This window comes from Nanorana parkeri, unplaced genomic scaffold (genome assembly GCF_000935625.1).
Source record: "Nanorana parkeri isolate BGI_ZX_2015 unplaced genomic scaffold, ASM93562v1 scaffold1370, whole genome shotgun sequence".
Lineage (NCBI taxonomy): Eukaryota > Metazoa > Chordata > Amphibia > Anura > Dicroglossidae > Nanorana > Nanorana parkeri.
Window position 1 is genome coordinate 355,599 of NW_017307638.1, and position 13,156 is coordinate 368,754.

General features: G+C 38.1%; 1 protein-coding gene across 1 annotated transcript in view; it reads left to right on the forward strand.

Moving 5' to 3' along the window:
• MSX2 (msh homeobox 2) overlaps nt 1-3,575 on the forward strand; it is a 7,346-nt gene extending 3,771 nt beyond the window's left edge. Inside the window, exon 2 of the mRNA XM_018569636.1 lies at nt 2,652-3,575. Coding sequence (XP_018425138.1) covers nt 2,652-3,076 — 425 coding nt within the window. The 3' untranslated portion in view covers nt 3,077-3,575. The remainder of the gene's footprint in view (nt 1-2,651) is intronic.
• The last annotated feature ends 9,581 nt before the right edge of the window (nt 3,576-13,156 follow it).

Genomic DNA, 13,156 nt, shown 5'->3' on the forward strand with positions numbered 1-13,156 from the left:
TACTGTTGATGGAACTTGTGTGGCTCTAGCTACAGATACGTCTGTACTGACAACCATAGCACGTGAATACTTATATATACAAATGTTGAAATAGTGATTGTTTGCCATAGCAACCAAATGACAGCTGTCATTTTTCCTGGAGGTTATAGAATTGAGGAGAGACTTTCTTGTTGCAATTGAAAGCACCCTACTAGTTTTTATAAATGCGTCCTACGGTGCTTTTGGCGGCAATAGTGAACTTTTATAGGCAAAAGAACTAAATGAATCTGAGACATGATAAGTGTGAGATCTATTGGTGAAAGAATAGATATTGTTGTGAGTGATATCCACCTGTAGAGGAAGACTCTTGTCATTTCCTAACCGGGGGAAACACTTCTCTGACATCATTCATACCTGATACTCCATGGAAGACCTCTTCTCATTGTCAAAGCCATCAGTAATCCTTTCAAGGCACTCTGAAGTGGAAACTGCACACGAATCACGTGAATGATCACTCAGTTTAGTGAATAAGGTGAAGCTGTGCTTACTTTGAATGGCCAATGATGTGTGAGGTCAAATAAAAATATAAGAGTTTAGCTTGCATATAATTGGGGAATTAAAGTAAACAAAACTTCACCTTATTCACAAAGCTAAGTGATTCCTCCCTATTCCTTTAGTAAATAAACCCCACTGTATGCTAGTAGACAAAGGGTAACCTAACTTTTATTTAGGTATTAGAGTTAGTAATATTTGACAGAAGATCCATGACAGTACATTTACCATAAATCACACTTTCACTGTTATTGACACACAAAGACTTCTAGCTATTCTACTGTCATCTGTAAAAAATATTGTTTAAATTAAGAGAAAACAGCAAGTGTTTATGAACTGTATTATTTATTTAAAAAATAAATAGTAAGACGTTGATGGGGTCATATGGAGAAAATAATTAAAAGCCATTACTAATAGGAGCTTAGGCTTAATTAAAAAGAACATTTTGTTACGGATAAATGTATGGATCATAGTTCTAATTCGTTAAATATAGTTTACTCATTAATTGGTAATGACTAATAATGTAACAAAAATGTAAATACCCAGGTTATCCAGGTGTATGTTCTGATTGCATAAATCATTATTTGAAAAAGTATATTTGGGCTGGGTTTTCAGTACACAAAACGATACTTTGTATAGTAACGATGTCTTGTAGCATTTTGTTCATTAGAAGTACATGGAATAACGTGCGTTATTTCTATACACTATTTATCGATTTCTTAGGGCAGAGATCCACTCCACCATGATTTCTTTCTATTCCCCAGAGGACTCGGATACTTTCATGCAGGCAGCTAGGTGTTGAAATCAGTTTTTATGATAACTCCTATGGCGAATCACTTGCGATATTTGTGTATATTGATGACATTCATTTATCAGGAGCTAATAAACTTGATATGTTTAAATCATTTTTATAGCACGATTAAGATCATCTTTAATCACCCATCTATTCAATGGAAGTGTCTGTGAGACAAGATGCCTCTATTAAAACGAGAACACTTTAATTTCAGTTTTAATCATTCCCACCGTAAAACTTCACTTGAACTTTAGCTGCTTTTGAAGTCGTGTCCTGTACCCAATAAAACAAATGTTGTAAATGGGAGCCTAATTGTATGGAGGAAACTGTACGCTTGTAGATAATTACATATCTAATTTTGTATGTATGTATCTGTATGTGATTATTTTTCATCCATTAGGTGAGTTGAGTTTCCTCCATACACTCATCAATTCCCTTGACATGCTCTTGTTGAATTATAGGTTCAGCAACTAAGAAGTGTGTGTCATTGCTATAAATTACTGATCTATTGGCGACTCGGCACCTTCTCCTTTGAAGTTTTATTAGGTGGAACACTTAATGCATTGATGGCTAACATTATGTTTTCCTTCCAACCGTTATTAAATGACAGACGAGTCCACATAAACATTACGACCTATTTAAAGATTGCTATAGTTTCCCCTGGAATTGGGTGATTTACTATAGTAGAGGCTATTCATTTTGAAAAGTGTTAACTTACCTAAGTGAATTAGGTGAACACTTTGAATACCCCATCACTTGCAGAGGAAAATGCAAAAAGCAGAATTTTTATTGGGACAATTAAACAGAACAGGAACTGACTTTGCACAGTGCACACTTTTTACACCTTTAGTAAATCAACCTGGAGACTTACCGACTCTTGTAGTGAACTGAACTTGAAATAAATATGTTATGGTTCATCCATATTCCTGTTTCCATGTCAGATCCCCATCTAAAAATCAGTTTATAGTTTAGTTGCATCCAGTCCAGTATGTAGTAAGTGCATCAGGGCTGATATGTGAACCAGAGGAGCAATGTAGCCTGCACATAATGTTGATCTATTGAAATTGTTTTATAGACAAGTGAGGGTGTTGTCTATAGCAACAGGTGATATAGGTTTTTTTTCCCATTGCAGGGTACAGATAATTCCTGATGGGCTGCCAAGGGCAAAATCCCTATTATCCCTTTGTTCCACTTTTCATAGATCATTGCTCTTTTTGATTTCTTGTACGCGTGGCTACACCTAGTTGTGGGTAATATCACTGTAGCCTTGTTCTTCCATGGTGTTCTTGGCTGTCCTTCTCCTAACGCAGATTCTTATATTTTGCAGGACATTTGAGTCCATCTACCTGCACCCTGAGGAAACACAAGACCAACCGCAAGCCCAGAACTCCCTTCACCACGTCGCAGTTGTTGGCCTTGGAGCGCAAATTCCGCCAGAAGCAATACCTCTCCATAGCAGAACGGGCTGAGTTCTCCAGCTCCCTCAACCTCACAGAGACCCAGGTCAAAATCTGGTTCCAGAACCGCAGAGCCAAAGCCAAAAGACTGCAGGAGGCTGAACTGGAAAAGCTGAAAATGGCAGCAAAGCCCATGCTCTCCCATGGCTTCAGTTTACCCTTCCCTATCAATTCCCCCATTCCAGGTGCTTCATTGTATGGATCCGCCTACCAGTTCCATAGGCCGGTCCTTCCCATCCCACCTGTAGGACTCTATGCTACTCCTGTTGGCTACAGCATGTATCACTTGTCTTGAGGCAGCTGCTGAATGCACTGGTCGCATGGACTACTTGATGGGGCTTCTGTTAGCCCCCAACTGCACCAAAGACCCGAGACAGTGCTGGTGGCTCTGTGGATTTATCCTCTTCCATAGACTCTAAACCACATGTGCCTTGCAGCCTGAGAGGGCAGAAAGCTGGATACTGAGAGACACTTTATAGGCACAAGATGGAACACTGTGCTCTCATTTTTACTCCTGTCGGCAAAATCATCTTCTAAGTTGGTTGTATAGATTCCACAATCATATCTTCATGAAATACTGGAAGAATGACGGTGTAAAAATGTAGATAAAGAGAAGAGGGGGAGAGAATTTACCAAAGAGTGGGCTTTTCAAAGCCTGTTAGTAGATAGTTGCAGAATCTGCAATGTTAGTGTGTCTGAAAAGTCACCAAAGCTGGAGCAAAGACATGAGGAGCAAAAATAAAGCAGTTATCCATAGCAACCAGTCAGTTATCATGTGTCTCTCTCTGGGAAAATTAAATCATGAATTTGATTGATTGTTAAGAGTAACAGTTGAAGTTTTGCTCCACTTTTTTTTTACCAGCCCCAGAGGGTGGAACTTAAGGAAGCACTGCATTGTGTATTGTCTTTATCAGTTTGATATAGATGTTTCTTTCAACAATGTTAGTTCGATATTAGAATATAAAAATCAGTTACATTTTGGTTATAGCTTAATATTCACCTTGTGGTGGGTTTACTAAAGTGCTGGCTCAGTAAATATTTTTTTTTTAAAGTCAACTAAGTTGTTGTCAGGAGTTGTTTCTTGATGGATGTTGCCACACTGGTTCGATTAACCAGTGTGAAAACAAACAACCCCATTGGCACACCATCCCTCAAAAATGTGCCTTAGGAATCCCATCTGTTGTCAATGCTAATGGGTGTCTCTTATACCAGTGCAAATCAATCATCTCTAATCTGCAATACAAAATATAACAATGTAGCACAAGGACTTTTTATTGGAAGGTTTATTACATTTGTGCCAGTTGAGCTTACACTTTGTATCGATTAAATCACTGATTTCCTTACTTCTAAGTCAATTTGGTATTTTTTAATTTTAGTTTTTCATAAGGATTTTTTAAAGGGATTCTCCATAAATCAATCTTTCTATAAGTAGAACATGTTGTGCAAATATTTTTTTGTTTTACTGCTGAAACACGAACCACTGACCAGCCTTTCATACTTTCTCATATTACCATCCCTTTGAAAGGGACATTGTGTAAAATGGTATATATTTTATTAAAGAGTTATAATTTCATATATCTCTTATTTGTAATTAAATTAAATTCTCGTTACTTAAAACAAATGGATGTGTGGCTTGCTTTTCTCCAGCACACTTATAGGAATGTGAATGCTGATTTCACAGATATGGATTATGAACCAGGAACTGTGCAGTTGTTTCCTTTTGAGGGCTTTATTGAATAGGCTGATTGTATTTGTATAACCTATGATGCGATGTTAAAGCTATAAAGGATAACATGACAGTTCTTAAATACATTGGGTGAGAATGAGGAAGAGGTGTGTATGTTAACTGAGCCTAGTAAAACATATGCTAGAAAAAAATCTATTTTTAAAATTTCCCTCACATTATTAGTTATATTGTAAAGCGCTGCACAAATTGTTGGCCTATATAAATCCTGAATAATAATAGTAATAATAATCAAGGTGAACGCAGTATTTACTTGCATTAACTTGGCTGAGTAAACAGTCTCTGCTACTTTAGTAAATAAACTATCTTTTTAAAAAAGGGGGAAAAAAGACCATGCCCTTGCATGTGACTGGATGTTTGAAATGAGCCACATGGATTGGTTACTGTACACAACCCCATAGTCTTGTATATTTTATCCTTTTGGTAAATAACCCAGCAAGGTTCATTTTATAAAGACATCGACATTGTTCATTTGTATGTTAATGTACCATAGGTAATACATTAAAATTATGTTCACTTTAATCATTCAATCAATCATGTGGAAGCAAATAAACTTTAAAAAAAATCCTTCACACATGATTGAATATTCAAAGTGAATACAGTTTATTAAGTTTAGTAAACATTTACTAAACATAAACTCTCCAAAGTGAACAGTCCAGGTTCCTTCACTATTTCGATTCCAATGTGTTTTTATACTGCCAAAGGTATACCATATTTAACTAAACATGGCTCATTTAATATGACATAACACAGAGCTAATGTGGACTAAAACACAGGAACCAATCAGAATTCAGCTTTCAAAGGCATTCGGATTAGAGTTTTGTAACTGATAGCTGACAAGGGTTAGTGCACAGTTCTGTGTTATGCTTAGTTTTTCCTTATTTTATAACATTCAATAGACGTAATAAGATGCATATTCCAAACGTATATAACAGAAAAATCGTAGATCTACATATGCCAAGGAACTACTATGCCCAGCATGACCTATTCACTTTGTGGCTGATCATATAAATCTGGCTGTGAATTGTTGTTCTCTAATGACAGAAGAGCTATCACTGCAGAATGAGGATCTCAGTATGCAATGTATTTTTGTTATGCTGTATTTTGACAGTTTACTACTCACTACAAAATTATTGGTGAGCTGCCCAGCATCTTCTATATGAATTTTAGGATGTTCACGTGTGACTAGACCTTTAGTATCGCTGCTTTATACTTAACCATATTTTTTTTTTAACATAAATGGGCTAGCAGCTTACAAAAATTAATAATGCATGCGGCAATTTCTGAGCATTGAAGCGCACAGGCCTGCTTTTAAATTAGTGGCATCTCATGTCTATATACAAATAACAGTATAATAATAATAATAAAAATAATAATAATAATGTCTAAACGTATTCATTACTGCATGTGGGTATGCTTGCTTTGTGCTGAAAATGCGTTTAAGTGCGTTAATTGTGTTTTTCTTGTAACGCATGATTTTGAACACACACATATCTGAATAATGTTTTCGCCCTATTACCTTTGGTAATATTCAAATATTTATTTTTGTGCATTCAAGCGTCGGTACTGCGGATCCCTTGCAATGAGACTGTACAGTTTAGCAGAGAGAGCAGCAGAAGGGTTAATCCTGATTAATTACATTTGGGCTATTTTTTACAGTAGGGTCATAGATGAGTCTTTTCACGCTGAGGCACATTTTTCATGCAGTTTGTATGCATTTATGTGCATTTTTATGTGTTTATATGCATGCATTTTGTTTTAGTAATGTTGCTTTGAAAGACAAACCTTGTCCCTTTTTCCTGTTATGATATGCAGTTTTCTTCTTCAAAACAAAAACACGGTTGGGTTAAATCACTAGAGGCTATTTACTTTGAAAAGTGTGTGATGGTAAATAAAGTGAACCTTTGTTCATTTACAATACCGAATCATGTGCAACATGGTTTCCATTGCCTCCTTTGATGTGAGCTCTGAATGTGGTTCCCTCTCCTCAGCCTCTATGATTTGGAGAATGACAGTATACAAGACTCTGCCGGGTCCCCCTCCAATTCACCTCATGCTCTAAACATACTGTTTGTATTTTGTGGTTTTGTAACTTAACCACTCCTGAAATGCTTCTCATCATCTCAATTAAAGCTGAAAAAGACATTTATTCCTCCCCGCATCACCCGATCCCCAATCAGCTTCATTTTTTGACGTGATTAGAAATGCAAATGATTAAAAGGTTTTCATCCGCAATGCATTCTTCTTTGAGCCAGCAGCATGTCAACTCAATGATGAGCTCACTTACAGCGCCCTATTCGTTATTATTAGATTTAGCAATGATGCACTTAGATGACATGTTAGTATTTAAGTACAGTAAGGTACAGAATGGATATAAGAAGGCATCTTCCCAGAGATCTGTAATCCTCCTCTGCCTGGAGGGGGCCTCTAATATGCATCTTGTCAATGATGAGGACAACAAGAGTAAAGGAGAACAAATAACATTTTCAGTGGCCTCCATTTGACAATATTGCCTTGGACACATATGTGGCTGTAATAGATAATCGGCAATAGGCAGGCATAGCAATGTGTTATTCTAAGAGAATATATTATCTGAAGAACCCTGACAATTAAACGTTATTGGAAGAGCCAACAACAGGTATTTATGACTCAGTGAGGGTCTACCTGCAGTATCACTAATTCTCCAGGTAACATCTCCAAGTAATTGGCATTGAACACAAGGACCTGCTACAAACAGGAACAACAAAGCTGCTTTCTCTTCATTACAGACCGCGATTAAATATTATTTTTCAAGACATTAACTAATAAGTAAAAATTATGAATTAATAATATTTCATATTAACTTGATATTAACCAGAATATCACTGATATATTACATATCTTAGTGATATTCTGGAGCAATTTACTTTTTATTTTTATTAAATACTTCACCTCAAAATGTCCAAGTTTTCCATCATTTATGATATTTAAAGACCCAATCATTATAAGGCTCGAAAGTGTAACAGAGAACTCACATACAGGTGAAACTCAAATAATTAGAATATCATGCAAAAGTAATTGCAGTAAGTGCTGCAAAAGGGGCCTACACCGAGTACTGAGTACATATGCATGCTTGTACTTTTCCGAGGTCCGATATTGTTCTATGTACAATCCTTGTTTTATTGATTGCATGTAATAATCTACTTTTTTGAGGTTGTGGATTTGGGGTTCTTGGGGTTTTCATGAGCTGTAAGCCATAATCATCACAATTATGACAAATCACGGCTTGAATTATCTTGCTTTGCATGTAATGAGTCTATCTCATATATTAGTTTCACCTTTTAAGTTGCATTAGTGAAATAAATGAACTTTGCACGATATTCTAATTATTCGAGTTTCACCTGTAAAGTAAACTACGTTGATGGAAAGGGGATGGACCATATCTAAAATAATTACCATTAAAGCACACACCTGAAAACATACATTTTAAGGTTACTGTATAGTCTAAAAATAAAAAAATGACATTAACATGAGCCCATTTGCTTGTGCCGAGGCGGTTGCCGATTAACACAAATACAGGGTGTCCTATAATGTATTAACACATTTCCATTATCTTATTATAACCTTGGGAGGAGCTGGTATTCTCTTGGCGTTGGCTTGAAAAAATATTTCCACTGACACCTTTATCAACCTTTTTAATTAAAAAAATGCAGTTGTATGAGATAGACAGAGGTATTATCTGAACGGCTGGCCCTGTATTTGTAAGATGAATTGTTTAACAAACGTTTGTCTAATTAGATAAGCAGTTGTTTTTACACACACACGCACACTGCACTCTGTAGTGCAAGCTGCAACACAGACACACACACCTTTCCTGCAGAGGATGTGAAGGTGCTCACAGATAGTAAAGGGCGGTTGGATGTGCCCTTATACACTCTACTCCATATGAAAAGTTGTCTGATCCAACTCTGGTCCGCCAGTCTGCACAACAATGTTATTTATATCTGTTACATCCTCAGCTGGCCCCTGTCATGGAGATCTGGCAGTCACACAGATTAACACTGCACACTGTGGGATACCAGCCTCCTGTTTAAGGTAGGTTGGCCAAACCAAAATCCTGCCAAGCCTATAGATTGATAGGGCACCATTTGATCAGAGCTTGCTCTGACTGTGGTTGGTTTGCGCCCACACAATCAACCAACGACTAACATCTCTGGGGACCTTACAATGGAGCTGTTGGCTGATCCTCTTTAGTGTGCCCCAGGAATGCAAAAAAACAGGGCATCCTTATTAGCACATAATATAATCTCTGTCTACAGTTGCTAACGCTGTCCTGTCCTGCCCCTTCCCACTTTCAGTGGTGCTTCACTGGGCATTTTCTTTAGCTTGTCCTTGCGTTTTTGTTCTCAGTTTTTCCTTCCCTCCTATGTTTCCTAATAAAGAAATACTAACTTTGTCATATCCAAGGACCTGGGATCCGATAAGGATATTTAATGACAGGATGACTGTGGCTTCTGGGTACAATGACTAGGGTTTGTAAGCTTTGGAACTCAAGCACCATTAAACTGCAGCCTTTTAAACCAGGACCATATTGCTTTATGTGATGGTTATTGGTTACCCAGGTGTGCCCCAGACCTATTAAATAATGCCACTAGACTTGTTAATAATGGCACTATTATTTTTAGGATTTATAGATGCTCCTTTGCGATCCTATCCCTTGAATATATACCGCCCTAATGTAGTCCTCTAATTTTACTAGTATTATCTCTTGAGTTGTCAAACTGAGGGTGATTTGCCGTGTTGTATGTTCTCTCTAGCCACACCTTGCTGGATTTCTGTAACACCATCTAGGGGGGTCCTATGTTACCTAATATTTGGCCCAGCACTCAGCAGCGTTTTCTCTGCCTATATGCTCTTTCAAATCTACTGATGAGTATGTGGAGAAGGGTTGCTAGATTTCCTCTATTGCTCTGTAGTGCAAGCTGTAACACAGTCGCAGAGAAATCACTGTCTGTAGCACCAATACCATATACCCACATATAGCCATATACTACCAGAAACTGAGCAAGTAAATAACAGTAAACATTAGACTGGCTTCTGTCAGTTAAATAGTTTGATTGGAAAGGTACTGACATGTGTAAGTTGCATTAGTTTTTGTCTAAGCTGTTATTTTCTTTCTTACTTTTCTGTGCTTTTTTGTGTGCAATTCTACATATTTTTCCCTGACCTTTTATCACAGATCTTGCTGTGGAGTACATATTAGGACTTTAATTTAAGGGGACTGTTGTCAGCACAAATGTGGAAACTTTAAACAATAAAAGGGCTGTGATGACCGTCATCTCTATGGCATGTCTGCATTATCTGACCACACTTGTAGCAAGTCTCTGACCAGTCTTGCAATATATCCCCAGTTTCTGACAACTCGTGTGGCAAGTCTGCAGTCGATGTCCACTCTTGTAGCATGTCTGAAGTCTCAGACTGTCTCCTTTGAAGTGGCCATTGTTTTCGACAATCTCCTGGAACAAGTATGCAGTGCTTGACCTACTCCTGGAACAAGTATGCTGTCTCTGACCATCCCCTGTAGCATGTCTGCAGACTGTGACCATGTCATTGTCACAGTCTGCAAACATACTCCTGGAGCAAGTATGCTGTCTCTGACCATCCCCTATAGCATGTCTGCAGACTGTGACCATGTCGTGAATGCATGTCTGTAGTCTGTGACTGCCTGCAGCATGTCTGTAGTTTTTGACAGGCTTATGTAGCATATCATCATGTTTGGTCAGCTCCTTAAACATGTTCCAGTCTCTGACCACTATAGCATGCCCCCAGTCTCTGAGTGTCTCCTGTAGCACGTCTGCAATCTCATACTTTCTTCTGCTCTCATTCTCTGACCATCTTCTTCAGCAGGTTATAATTCTCTGATCATTTCCTATAGCATAACTGCAGTCCATTATGGTCTTCTGTAGCATAGCCCCAATCTTTCTCAGTCTTCCACAGCATTAAAATGCTTAATATAATGTCGCATCCCTTTAATAGTATTGGGTGCCACTTTGAGCCCCCCTTTATCCAGTAAGCTGTCCCACACTGACCTATCACATGAACTAAGCAGCAGGCAGTGTTTTCTCCAGGTTCTCGGTGTATATAGCACCAGCCCGAGACCAGGATTTATTATCGCTAAGCTTTCTTTCCAACAAGAATTTCTCTAGGGCTGCCCCAGCTCTGATAGTAAAAGCGCTTGCTGTGTCTCCAGGGCAGGGTTATGGGAATGTTGCTAGCTATGATTAAACACTGTTCCCCTGTATTGCTTGTTTCTGTCCCATGCAGCCTCTGGCTTTCAACCAAATATTTTCCTGGTTACATGAGAAGTTTTCTTCCACATTTTTACCACAAGAAACAACAAACATGACTCCAAGAAGTGCTTCATTAAGAGACGTTAGGAGAACAGTGAAGACATCCTGTCATCTGTATTCATCAAGATCAGCACTTGGTGGGGTGGGGAGGGGAGAGAGTGGGGGTACGCTCCAAATGCGCCTGAGGTGCACCTCCTCTACTGGAGCTTACTTGGGGGTGATACAGGGAAGGTCAATTGGCGTCGGACAAGTGGAGGTAATAGAAATATTTTCGTCTTTTGCTGTCCAACTTTCACAGGGCTCTCTCTCTCCCCCCTCTCTCTCTCTCCATCTCCCTCTCTCTCTCTCTCTCTCTCTCTCTCTCTCACTCTCTCTTTCACTCTCTCCATATATGCACAATCACTTAACTGGCTTGCACCTGCTAGTCAGAGGCAAGGTATTCGAATGTTTACATGTTAAATAATTAAATAAGTTAGTGTGAGAGAGAGAAAAAAAAAGAGGGAGAGAGAGAGAGAGAGAGAGAGAGAGAGAGAGAGAGAGAGAGAGAGAGATAATATTCTATAGGAAGGAAAGATGTAACTAACCAAAAGGGAAAAGTGAAAAGTGTTAATAAGAATATACCAATATGTACTGAGAGCAGAGAGGAGAGGCACGCAGGATCAAACTATAGAGGTAGCACATAAATGATTTACCAAAAGAGATTTAGAAATAAAAGAATGGGGTTGGTAGAAGAGGTTAAAAATATAGGGTAAAGAAGAATGAAAGGGAGGAAAAGCCTGGAAAGCTATAATGATAAGACAGGGGTGGAATTGAAGGGGAAAATAGAGTGTATAAAAAGATGAGAAGAAGAGAGAGAGAATGATATGGAAACAAGAAAGAAAGTGAATATAGACAGGAGAAGAATAAAGAAAACAGAAAAAACAGGGGGACGATGGAAAAATAGAGAGGGAGACGTGCAGATTTACCTGATTCATCTAAGTTCCACAGAATGCAAGTACTTGGTACAGTGTTACACTTGTGTTACTGATGTATGCGGATAGTAATCAATGACATGTTGTTATTATAAAAACTAATCAAGGTCGATAGCATTGTTCTTTGGGAAGATCCTTTTCCCGATCTGCATTTCAGTTAGGGCAATGCTGGCAAACAACTGACGATTACAGAATTATTTAACAGCCCATCTACATATATCTGCCCGTGAGCTATATACTGACTGTGCACTATGTGCTGTTTTTTGCCTATGTACTAAGTACTACTGCCTATGTATAATATATTGCCTTTTTTTAATACTACTATGTAAATACTATGTGCTACTGCCCACTGTGCCCGTATTCCTTCCTATTTCCTAATGCTGTACCTTAGCTAGGCAGCACACTATACACATTTAAATAGAATAATTGTAAGCTGATTTTATTTTCTATCATAGTGTATTATTTGTACTGAATGTCACGTTTCTGCCATCTACTCTGTGTGGGAAAAGTAACCATATCTGAGTATATTTCAAGGTCGTTTATTCAGTTTAGAGTACAAATCTCCAAGAATTGTATCAATCTGTATTGATAACAATTCTTGCTATTTCTTTAGAGTATAAGCAGGCCTGTTCACTAAAGGGTGAAGAGTTTGGAGAAGGCAGGAGAAGTGAACAATCTAGGACAACATAGCTGATTTTAAAAAAATACTCCAATTCAGCTCACTTTCCAGTTCAGCTATGTTGTCCAAGATTGTTCCCTTCTCCTGGCTTCTCCAAACTCTTCACCCTTTTGTGAATGGACCCTTTTAGTCGTAACTAGAGCATCATTTTGGGTTAGCAAAGGGACATTGAATGACAGAGCAGGGAGATTTTCAGGGTACAGTCTTCTAATACTAGAAACGTCTCCTAGTATTAACCTTTCTCTCCAGTGAACAAAATCCCCCTTTTGTAGTTTACAGGGAAAAAACGGTCCATAAAGCCTCAGCCCCGGCATTTTTCATCAGCTCTTGTGCACTTTTAAAAGGGGTTACTGCAAGTTTGCCTGGGAAACACGCCTTCTGAAATATTTCCAGAATACAAATAATATTTAACAACGTACTTAAAGGAAATGAAAATACAGTCATGGACCTTACAGCTAAAGTTCAGCTTGTTGGCAACCAAAGACATTCACCTTAAAACAATTCTTTAAAACCTTAAAAGAAAAAAAACAACACACAGAGGCCCGAAAAAAAAGAGAACATAATTCATGAAATATGCTGGACCAACATTCTTATTTCAGGCAATATCATGGGAAATACAATAAAGAATTATTTTCCTATATGGTGTAAGTTT